An 11478-nucleotide genomic window follows, 5' to 3' on the forward strand; every position below is an offset into this window, starting at 1 on the left:
GTGTGAAAATGTTAAAACGACGCTTTTTGTGAAAAGAACATAAGTTACAACTGTTAAGTGTGTATATTATTATCGAAAAATCACGTTTTAAACTTTCAAAGTGTTACTGATAGCTCTTTAAACCTCGAGAGAATTTCACTAACATTTTTAACCTTTAAAATGATTTTACTAACACTTTAAACCTTAAAACTAACTTTCATTTTTGTACCGCCATAAAAAAGAATGGAATAATAATATCCGTCAACGCGAAATAGTTAAACTATGTTGGTTTAATTTAAATTTTAATTAGTTTTATTTTTTATAAATAAATAAAAGGACAGAAAATAAATTTGCGTTCATCTTCATTGTAGACAAAAATTTTACAACGTTACTCTTCACATTATTAATCCTTTTAATAAATGCATCTCCACTGGATTCTGATTCAAATAGATTGACTTCTCACTGGAAACCAATGAATCTTCTAAATATATTGTCGTCTTCAATTTTACATTTGTCAAATGTTTTAACCTTACCTCTGATTCTTCACTTTTTTTTTGCTTTGATGTATTTTTAACTTTTCTATCAATCATCATAAATAATTAAATTAAATTAAATTAATTAAATAAGTATTTAAATCAAACCAACATAGTTTAACTATTTAACGTTGACGGATATTATTATTCTATCATCTTTCATAGCGGTACAAATAGAAAAGTTAGTTTTAAAGTTTAAGTGTTAGTGAAAATATTTCTAGATTTAAAAGTGCTATTCAATTTCAATGACAATTTGAAAGTTTAAAGTATGATTTTCCTTATTATTACCTTATTATTATCATTATCATGTACGATGTCTGTCAATCTGAGTGGGTTTCAAAATAAAATGTCTCTTTGTAGAGGATAAAAAGAATTGAAATTGAAAACGATGTAAAGAAACAAAAAAATGAAAACTAGACTATCCATTTAAAATTATCAATACCACACCACGCAGTTTCTTCTTCCCTTATCATACACAACAGACGTTTTCATAATGGCGTTCATGTTATTATTCTACAAATCCTTTTTATTTATACAAACAAGATTCATTGAAGGATCGAAACTTCTTATCCAAGGAAGTTCCACTACTCAATCATCCTTGAGGACATGTTCCCAGTCCGAGGCCGGACTCTCGTAGCCTTTTCCGGATGTAGATGGTTCTGTATCAACGCCGCATGTCTCTATCTGAGAATTTGCAGGTACTGTTAACATCGAAGCTGACCAGAGACGATCACGCACTCGTTGCTGGTCACTCTCTGAATCTGGATCCATATCTAAGCTGTTGAGAGATTTCTGCACTTGTTCAGCTTCCCGGCGTTTCAGTATCTGGAATCTATTCATAACGTCACCCACATGACTGCTTCTGCCAATATTAGCCATCTCCGGAGCTTCTGGATTCTCCTCCTGGTCACCCATTATTGTCTCTGGGGAGTTTTGAGTCTTGAGTTTGCGATTTGTTTCCTGCTGGTTAAGAATCTGAAACCGGTCCATAACATCAATGTCTGAATCTGGGAACTTCTGAGACTTGAGTTTGCGCTCTGTTTCCTGCTGCTTCAGAATCTGAAATCGGTCTATAACATCATTATGTTTGTTCTCTGTAGTAGATGCAGGCGATGTCTGCTGTATCGCATCCGGTATCTTCCCAGAGGCTGCAGCATCATCAGGCCTTATGTTTCCATGAATGGTGTGTTCTAAACCACCCGCAAAGCTTCTGGAGATAAGCGATAATACCGCATCCACAGGGTCTGAGTTGAATCTAGAGCTTTGTGGGGCATCATGACTCATTGTTACTACATTTTTCCCACAATTGCTTCCATGTTCGATGATCGATTCAGTTGTCTCCTGCTCTGCATTTGCAGCGTTCATGATGGGAACCGATTTCTGGGGGTTAAGAGAAGGTTCCTGCATAAAGGTTCCTGCATCTGCAGAGATCTCTGGGATCAAAAGCAAGAACATAAATGGTTAAAACATAGGTAAAACAAATACATTTGAAAGTTATTCCCAAAATGATGCGCAAGGTAAGCATTTATAATCCTATATCCTAAGCATGACTAAACAACCCTTTAGCCCAGGTTTAAATTTGGTACGACAAAGTTAACCTATAACCGGGTTAAATCCGATCCATAAAACTACCGCCTGCCAATCTCAGAGATAGATACAAAACTGATCTACAGATGATTTACATATTTTCGTGAAGGACACGAGAGAAACAGCATCCTAATCACCTCTACTGTCACTTTTAGTGTTTAACTGCATGTGGATCTGTTATAAGCAAATTAAGCATACTAGCATAGCAGTAGCATCGATTATGGAGAAAATGCACTTGCAATGCTAGTCACAAATAATATCAGACAGATGAGACAGTTTGAAAGTTACATACCTTTATCGTTAAATTTAAGATTACCAATCTCGTTCTTGATCCGATGATACCGAGCCATGCAAGTTGTGGAACATAAGGCAGCTTCAGTTTCGAGCCAGAGATTCTTGTACAAGAGAGTTTGTGGGTGGTTTTCTTCACCATCAGGAAAGTTGGAAGCAAGTATGTTCTTAATACTCTGCAAAGTTAAGATTCAGTAGGCAAGAATTTACAAATGATGCAGATGCACACAAATACTATGTAGGTAAGATACCTGGGTCATCTCATTCTTATCCACCGGTTCTTTGACGCCTAGGCTGTCTAGTGGCTTGAAACTAAACCCTTGAAAGCCTTTAACAACTCCCTTTGCAGCCTGAACAAGGACACCGTTGAACAACCAACAGAAAACAAGAACAAGCAATGCGTTTCATTTTAAGAAAAACGAAATAGGTCGGGAACATGGCACAAATGAAGACTTTACGCTCATGTGAATATTCTAGTTATCACAAGTGGTGCTCTAGATCATAAATACATTATTGTTTCATAGAGTATGCATATTGTTTTTTTCTTAACTTCTAGCTGTGCAATCAGAAAATGCCGGGGTCAAACTGTAGCATACCTCAGGAATGTCAACCACGTTGGGACAGGTAACATGCGCAGCTTGATTTGGAAATGACGCTTCCCCTGCGGTTGGCTTATTATCAGTAATTTTCTTCAAGCACTTAGTGAGATTATCTACTACTTTCTCAAGGTTCTCAAGTTGCTCCAGCTTCAGCCAGCTTCCATTGTTAAAGCATTCATAAACAAGCACTTCTGACAGACTATGCATGGCATTAACCACGGAAGAAACTCTTGGAGAAGACGTCGGAGATGGGAAATCTTCTCGATCGCATAAGTGCCTTTCAGGTGATCGGCCAGTTGAGACATCATCTGCAATAGATCTACTACTCAAATCGAGACCTAGATCTGTCAACAACCTGGTCTTCTTATCTCTACTCATTATATCAAATGTTTGTTCCTGGAGCTTACAAGACTTTTGGTCGGCTGGAACAGCTTCACTAGGTTGATTAGTACTACATTCGAAAGGGGGTTTATAGTTGACAGCTGATTGAGCATTCTCACTATCCGCTTTCATTGCACCACGTGACTCACTTCCCATAGAAAACATCGTGGGAGCTGAAGGTCCCTCAGAAGACACCACGAAGTGGCTCCAAGAACGAGACTCGTCACAATTTAAATCTTCAATTGCATTCTTCAAGGAGCTCTCAGAAACACCATTCTCACCGTCAGCAACCAAAGTATAAGGCCTCTGATAAAGAGAGGAGACACCACTACCTTCCACTTTATCCTTAATCAGTGACATCGAGGAATTGATATTAGATAGTATCGTGTGGGAAGATCGCGGACTTCCCAAACCTTGCGAGCCAACTATATCAAGATTATCGGGCAAAGGCTTAACATGACCAGTAGCTTCACCATATCCAAGCAAAACATCAAAGTTAACCGGTTCAATCGAAGAACCACGCAAGCTGGACTGAGCTCCTGTGATATCCTCAGGCGCATGACTACAAACATCACTGTTGCTCGGGAACGATCTCCCATCTCCTACATGAATACCTGTCTGACTTCCATCAAAGACAGCTTGTGTTTTCAAATTCGACATTGACAAAGACGAATTACAATCTGTAACAAACCCGTTAGGCTCCACACGAAAACCAGGGACAAGATTCATAGTTTCAGGTCTTCTATCTGAGCCAGGAAAGTAAGATCCAGGACGGTTCTCATCACTAGAAGCGTAAACACCAGAAGACGTGATAGGAGTAAAGAATGGCTCCTGATGAGGAATTCGGATTAGCATATCTGCATAAGAAGACACAGGAACTAACGTAGCTGAGTTATTATAGCTAGGCAACAAGTTCAAACGTTGCCTCTCAGTGGGATGTGACACAAAATCAGATGTTGATTCCCTAGAAGAGTAAAATCCACTCGCTGATAACATGTCTTTATAAGAAGAATCTTCAACCCTGGTACCATAATTTCCTGCAAAATTACAATACACACTTTAACTACTCATGCTCCATTCAATTCAGTACACTACAAGATCATTATCATATCCCAAACATGACGAGTGAAGATTCTAAAATCGAACTTAGCTATCAAGAAAAGATCAAACCACAAACGAAGTCTTATCAAATCTACAGTTTTGGAAACCATCACAGTACAGTTAAACCCCAAATTAGTCTTCAAAAAAAAAAAAGGGGGGGGGGGGGATTTCGAATCATACCAGGTCGAGTACTAGTGTCAGCGTAAAACGATGACGAAGGAGTCTGAGAGCGAGAATTTTCACGATACGTTGGGCTATTCGACCAATCAGCAGGCGATCGTTGATAAGAGCCATGATAAATCATCGGATCAAACAATTGTGGGGTTGGATCATAGGTATCATTAACCGGAGTTCTTGTCAGAAACGGCGGCGTAGAAGCTGGAGGAGGATGTGGAGACGGGGAAGAAGAGAGCCAAAACGGGTACGGTACTCCAGAGGAACCTCCATATCCAAATCCATCGGCCATCGTTTTCTCACCAAACAAAAAACGAGGAAGAGAGAGAGACTGGTGAAGAAAAAAAAAAGTGAAGCTGCAGCTAATAAGTGTTAATAAAATGTCAAAGTTTAGCTTCTTAATGGGCCTTTTAATGATCTATAGGAAAGCCCTATAATATCTGTAGTTATCTAAATGAGAAATGAAAAAACATAAGTCTAGTTGATTGATCGTAATCACTGATTAATATAAAATGCAGATAAGTTCCGGAATGAGTAAAATATATCAATTTAGATAATTATTTATTTGTTTCCTATCAAAAGTTTCGGTCTATGTTTTCGTTTATTTGGCCGTTGTATTATGTTTGGCCTGATTAATAAAACCCCAATTGACAAAAAAAAAAAAGTTCAATATTCATTTGATATAATATTCCTAATCTTATAAAGAAATTACATTTTATAAATTTTACATCTATATGTTATCTTGCAGTAAATTAGTAAAAAAAAAAGTAGGGTAAAAAAGTCAAAAGTTACACTTACATGTTGATGTTTGGGACACTTCATCAATTTTAACGGTCTATACTCCATATGTTTACAAGCTCACAACTCTCACACGTCACCTTTCCTTATATACACTCTTGACCAATGGGCATGCTCTTATAAACAACAACAACCTCTTCGGTCTTCTTCCGCTAAATACCCTTTTTTTTTTTTTTTTTGCGTTGTCTCTCTATTTCAAAATCAATATCTTCACCTAAAAAAGCTCAATAACTAACAACAACCAAATATTATTCTATACTAATTGATAATGTTGTCCTAGAGTCGGAAGACGTACGGATTATGAAACCAAGAGAGACCACTGATCAGAAGGACAAAAGTGATACACGGTACGCAATCTTTTTTTTCTTCATAGGAAAATGTGTTTAATTTAGACAATTCTTAATTCTAATGTTAGGGGCCTTTTAGTTATTTTGTTGTTTTGATTACTACTATAAAGGTTCAATAATTTTGTCCTTCAAGGCATTATTATAAATAAAAAAACGAATGGCTAACGACTACGTTTCCTCCTCTGTTCTGCTTCTTCTTCTTACTCTCCTTATCTTTTTCTACAGTCAGCCTACTGATTCTGCATCTATCGTTAAGTTTCTTCCTGGTTTTGATGGTCCTCTTCCCTTTGAGCTCGAAACCGGGTTTGTTCTTTTCTTCTTCCTCGCGTGATTAATAATATAAAATCTTAGTGTTTGGAGATTACTCTAATAGTGTGTGTGTATGAAAAAAGGTATATTGGTGTCGGTGAGGAAGAGGAAGTGCAACTGTTTTATTATTTCATCAAATCTGAGAGGAATCCAGAAGAAGTTCCTCTTCTTCTCTGGTTAAGTGGAGGACCTGGCTGCTCTTCTATCTCTGGTCTTCTTTATGAGAATGGTTATTATATCTTCAACCTTCAACCTTCATTCTTTCTACTCATCTTATTCTTTTTTGATACAGTATAATAAACACATGTGTTAAAACAGAACCATATGAAATGATAAGATCACATAGAGAGTCAGACAAAACGACGTGTAAATAGCACACATCCACATCCTCTCTGTTTTGTTTTACGTAGACAACAGTGGATCTCGTATGCTTTTTCAAACCGCGAAAGATGCCACCTTTCATACGTTTTTACTTTTTAGATTAGACAAAGTTACAAAACACACCCTTAACTTAAGCCTTGAAATATCACAAAAGGTCGAAGAACAAAATCAGCTGTTCCAGTTTGTGGTCCAATCTTTTCTCACAAGTAAGTACTAGAGTTCAGATTGGTTTCCTTTAAGCTTCATCCTCATGTTGGAATCAGGGCCTGTGACTGTAAAGCGTGAGGTTTACAATGGAACTCTTCCTTCTTTGGTCTCTACAACATATTCATGGACTAAGGTAGTACAATTTGTTTGTACGTACTCATATTACGAACTCAAAACCCAATGGTAAAATGCTTTGGTCGTTGAAGTTGTGCATCCTTTTTTTTCTCAGGTTTCGAGTATAATATATTTGGATCAGCCCGTTGGAACTGGCTTCTCCTACTCAAGAACTCAACTTGTTAATAAACCCAGTGATTCAGGAGAAGCCAAGAGGATCCATGAGTTTCTTTACAAGGTCAAAAGACTAACACAAATGTTAATTTCTTGAGAAACATATCTTCTTTATGCATAGAACCTTTAGAAGTAATAATTTAGTTTTTGGTAGTTGTGCAGTGGCTAGGTAAGCATCAAGAGTTTCTCTCCAACCCTTTCTATGTCAGTGGAGATTCTTATTCCGGTATGGTCATCCCGGCAATCGTTCAAGAAGTCTCAAAAAGTATGAGCCATCTTATTTTTGCATATCAACCTCCAAGCCCTTTTCTTTGAATCTAGCTCGTTTCTTTATCAAAGTATAAGCACTTTGATGCAGGAAATTATTTATGTTGCAAACCTCCAATAAATCTTCAGGTTCGTTTGTATTTTGCTTCTACTATATAATATACTTTATGGAGCGTTAAAAATTTGATAGCTGTCGTCCTTGGTACACTGACAAAAACAGGGCTATGTTCTTGGAAACCCGTGCACAGAAAGTGAAGTGGATAAAAACCATCGTATCCCATATGCTCATGGAATGGCACTGATCTCAGATGAACTCTATGAGGTATATATGAAACCTGACATGCTTTTTTTTGTTTCTTATCCATCCCCACAATGAAAGTTGATTACAAGCAGTTCAAAACTCTTCTTTTCTTGCAGTCAGTGAAGAGAATATGCAAAGGAGAATATATAAATGTTGATCCACGTAACACAGAATGCTTGAAACTCGTGGAAGAATATGAAAAGGTACTCACACACTCTTTGGAAAATTTAATTGATGTAGTTATGTTATGTCTACCTGGTAAAACTCATCTTTAATATTCAGAATTTTGTGGTTATTTATAGTGCATTGACAGAATAAACCAACCACTTATACTAACGCCAAACTGTGAAGAGACATCTCTTGATTGCTATGTAAGTAATCCATCTTGTCTTCTTTGAACCACTAAGAAAAAAAAAAGTATTTAACAAGGTTGCGTTTACAGGCGTATCGGTCTTTGTTAACAACCTACTGGGCCAATGACGAGAATGTGCGTGGAGCTCTTCATGTCAATAAGGTATTATACATGAAAAATGTCAATATATTCAGGTTATTGGTAACAAAGTGTCAAACTCTTTAGGAGGATCTATGATATTGCAGGGGAGTATAGGGGAATGGGTGCGCTGTAATTGGGGGATACCATACACTCATGACATTAAAAGCAGTGTACCGTACCATATGAATAATAGCATCGATGGCTATCCTTCTCTCATCTTCAGGTCAGATTTTTAATTATAATAACCTCTTCCTTTTGAAAGAGTGCTTCAGGGTTCAAGACTTTTTTGTGGTTTTTTTTGGGTGGACAGTGGTGACCACGACATGATGGTGCCTTTCCTTGGAACGCAAGCTTGGATTAGGTCTCTTAATTATTCTATCATTGATGACTGGAGACCTTGGATGATAGGCGATCAGATCGCGGGGTATTGCTACCATTTGTGTATTTATTTATATAGGATGAACTCAATCTACTGTTTGTTTGAGCTCATTCATTAGACTCGCGTTTTCTTTGTTGTAGATACACGAGGACTTATGCCAATAAGATGACATTTGCTACAATCAAAGCAAGTCTTTTTCCCTCTACTGAATATTTACTCAATGTTTAGACATTATATTTCTTAATTGATTTGTGGGCTTTGATTAGGGAGGAGGACACACACCAGAGTATAAACCAGAGGAGAGTTATATCATGTTCCAAAGGTGGATCAGTGGACAGCCTCTGTAACATGAAGCCAGAGTTGCTATTCATAAAGCGATTCTACATTTCTTGAAAAATGCAGAACTCTGCCTTCATGTTATATAGAATGTAAAGTTGCTATATTCAGAAACTAATAATAATGTATTGATAACTAGTATTATCAACCCATGTAATAAAATTGAAACGAAAGTTTAGTAAAATACATAACGACAAACAACGGCAAACAGTTGAGCTGTTTAAATCCTGAATTCATCACACACAAAGTTTCCAGAATAGCACATTCAAAACTAGCTTACATATATTGGAGTATCTGTGAATTTCCACAGATACATGGCAGAGTGGCCTTACGGCTTCGAACATTACCTTTTAGAGACGTTGAGCAAGAAACTTGGCCAAAGAATCAACAGGCTTGGCTGAGTCGATATTTCCCATTTCCCGTGACCGGATTTTGATTCTTGCAAGATAATCAGCTGCAATCCAAGCAAAACTCAGCATCACCGCATGACTAGACGACTCATCTGGATCTTGCAGCTCTAAAGACTTCTTCACCCACTCGGGATGGTAAGTGACATGATACCAAGCTGAAGCCTTTTTCTCATACAAGATGTTTTTTTCCTCATCGCTGAGATTTTCCTGGTCCGGGATTGTTCCCTCGAATACTTTTCTGAACTCCTTTTTGAGGGAGTTATAAGAATGCTTCAATCTTTCTTTCAATTCCCCTTGTTTCTTACTAGCGTATCTAGGCATCGACCAGATATGGCCCGTCACAATCTCTTCCTCTTTCTGGACCTTATATTGCCCAAGAAGACCAATGAGCTGCCCGTCGTAAGAACATTTGTGACCCCATGCCTCGGGGATCAGATCTGCGAATCCAGGTATTTCAAGATCAGTGTCATAAGGGATGTCACTTGGGTCTGGGATTTCTTCTGAGGAAGCTTCTGCATCTTCATCATACACTTCCTTTACCCTTCTGTAAAGCCGACCCAAGATTTTGTTCGACTTGTAAGTTTGGTAGTCTTCTTTCCCCATGAAATCTGGGTAGAGTTTTGGTTTTAGGTGGAAGGGCATTGACACAATTTTCCCTGTCTTCGGGAAATCAACTGCAGTGGCAGCTAATTCTGCCAGTAGCATACATTCTTCGTCCATGGCTCCATACTCACTTCTATCAGCATGAACGACGTGTGCATTGCAAATTGTACCCAAATGCTCATTTGCCATGTTTCTTGCAAAGAAATCTATTATATCCTGTAACAAAAGAATTAGCCAAGACTTGTTTTGCAGGTTACAAGAAAAGAAATTAAACAAAGAATTGACAGACGCTAGCATCATGATACTGCACTTGATAATAGCTAAACAGTCACAGTTAGGCATGCCGAAAAATTAAATCAGAATCAACAATATGTGACGAAATTTTCTTATATGTCATCATCTTAGCTCCTGCAGGATGGACACAGTATGCTGTTAATAACCCATACCATCCAATCCATGAACTCAGAAGCAAGCACAAATAATCACTACAAGCATCCAAAAACAAACAATCCAGCACTTTCAGAAAAATCAGAGAGTTATACTGGAATCACCTATCCATCTTATCTCAAGCGTCATCATTTCAGCTTAAACGGAATAAAAGTGGGAAGTAGATATTGACCTGGTGGTTGACAGCACGGCCTAAACTCTTCTCTTCAGCTGCATCATAATGCATGGCCGGAAAGCTTTTTTTGCTGGGAGGGATGAGTTTCTGATCCCAAGCCACAAAGTACAGGTCCCCGTCAAGGTCACTGCCAGAAGCTTCGTTTGTATGGGGCCTATCACCTTTCTGAGGGAAAATAAGGCAGTCATACATGTGATGCAGCTGGGGTACATCAACAGCTTCTAAAATCCTTACATCCCCTGGGTGAAGACAAGGATTCTTGGCAATGGCTACATAGCCTTTAACTACTTGCAGATCTGTCTTTGTCTCCTTAAAACGAGACCCATGTTTGGAGAAACAATTTTCTAAAGACGGTTTTGAGACTTGGATAAAGCATTGTCCCTGTTCAAGTATCCCTGCTTCGTCAAGGCAACCCATCAGCCACCTTCCTGAAGTAACAAAAATACGAGATTTTTCTCTGAGACCCCAGAGTTGTGCAATTCTGACTGAAGACAGCATTCCACGTAGATGTGGCTCAGTTTTTGGTTTGAAACCTGCACTTAGCATGATAGCTGCAGTGTTCCCCTGTTCAGCACATGATGCTGTTAGAACTTCAAATGCAACATCGGTATCATCAAGGATGCGGTTCAGTTTACAGAGCATGGATTCCTGCATATCCCAGAATATTTCATCCGGAACACCTAGTACAGAAAGGAGAGTAATAATCTGCCGGTTCAAGAATCCAGGTTGAAACCTCGTCCAGGAACAGATCTCTAAGATAATATGTTTGGAATTGAACTTCTTCATACTGTCTCGAAGGGCTAGCCGGATTCCATCACCTTTTGATGGCCAACGAGCAACAACTCCTTTGAAACCTGCGTAACGTATCTGATAAGCACAAGGGGTGTAGTGCACATCCAACCTAAGTTTCTCCATTACTTCGTCAGCGAGGTCAGGTGTGATTGTACCAATTCCATCAGAGAAAACATACCCATTTCTCTCAATGTCTGGAAGCTCGGTGTCAACCTCGTGAAGCATGACATCTACAGTGGCATATGTGGAGGAGAAGCACAGTCCCATCCTAGCAGCACATTTTGCCACATTCTTGTCTTT

General features: G+C 38.4%; 3 protein-coding genes across 5 annotated transcripts in view; 1 reads left to right on the forward strand and 2 right to left on the reverse strand.

Moving 5' to 3' along the window:
- LOC104780769 lies at positions 909-4998 on the reverse strand. Of its 2 annotated transcripts, none has more exons than XM_010505305.1 (5): positions 4652-4998; positions 2987-4407; positions 2642-2740; positions 2392-2566; positions 909-1933 (listed from the first exon to the last, which is right to left on the reverse strand). In XM_010505305.1, the coding sequence occupies exons 1-5, from the start codon at positions 4935-4937 to the stop codon at positions 1101-1103; spliced, it is 2814 nt and encodes a 937-aa protein (XP_010503607.1). In that variant the 5' UTR covers positions 4938-4998; the 3' UTR covers positions 909-1100. The 2 variants fall into 2 exon arrangements, with proteins under 2 accessions (XP_010503607.1, XP_010503606.1); XM_010505304.1 differs by having other exon boundaries at positions 909-1945.
- Positions 5924-8935, forward strand: LOC104780771 (serine carboxypeptidase-like 7). Of its 2 annotated transcripts, XM_010505309.2 has the most exons (14): positions 5924-6093; positions 6183-6328; positions 6744-6820; positions 6917-7039; positions 7138-7240; positions 7334-7371; positions 7463-7564; positions 7660-7746; positions 7846-7914; positions 7986-8057; positions 8141-8259; positions 8347-8460; positions 8556-8601; positions 8682-8935. In XM_010505309.2, the coding sequence occupies exons 1-14, from the start codon at positions 5948-5950 to the stop codon at positions 8760-8762; spliced, it is 1323 nt and encodes a 440-aa protein (XP_010503611.1). In that variant the 5' UTR covers positions 5924-5947; the 3' UTR covers positions 8763-8935. The 2 variants fall into 2 exon arrangements, with proteins under 2 accessions (XP_010503611.1, XP_019100242.1); XM_019244697.1 differs by lacking the exons at positions 5924-6093; positions 6183-6328; positions 6744-6820 and having other exon boundaries at positions 6951-7039; positions 7130-7240.
- Positions 8893-11478, reverse strand: part of LOC104780770 (RNA-dependent RNA polymerase 6-like) — a 5420-nt gene continuing 2834 nt past the window's right edge. Inside the window, exons 3-4 of the mRNA XM_010505306.2 lie at positions 10384-11287; positions 8893-9980 (exon numbers count right to left, since the gene is read on the reverse strand). Coding sequence (XP_010503608.1) covers positions 9102-9980; positions 10384-11287 — 1783 coding nt within the window. The 3' untranslated portion in view covers positions 8893-9101. The remainder of the gene's footprint in view (positions 9981-10383; positions 11288-11478) is intronic.

This window comes from Camelina sativa, chromosome 4 (genome assembly GCF_000633955.1).
Source record: "Camelina sativa cultivar DH55 chromosome 4, Cs, whole genome shotgun sequence".
NCBI lineage: Eukaryota > Viridiplantae > Streptophyta > Magnoliopsida > Brassicales > Brassicaceae > Camelina > Camelina sativa.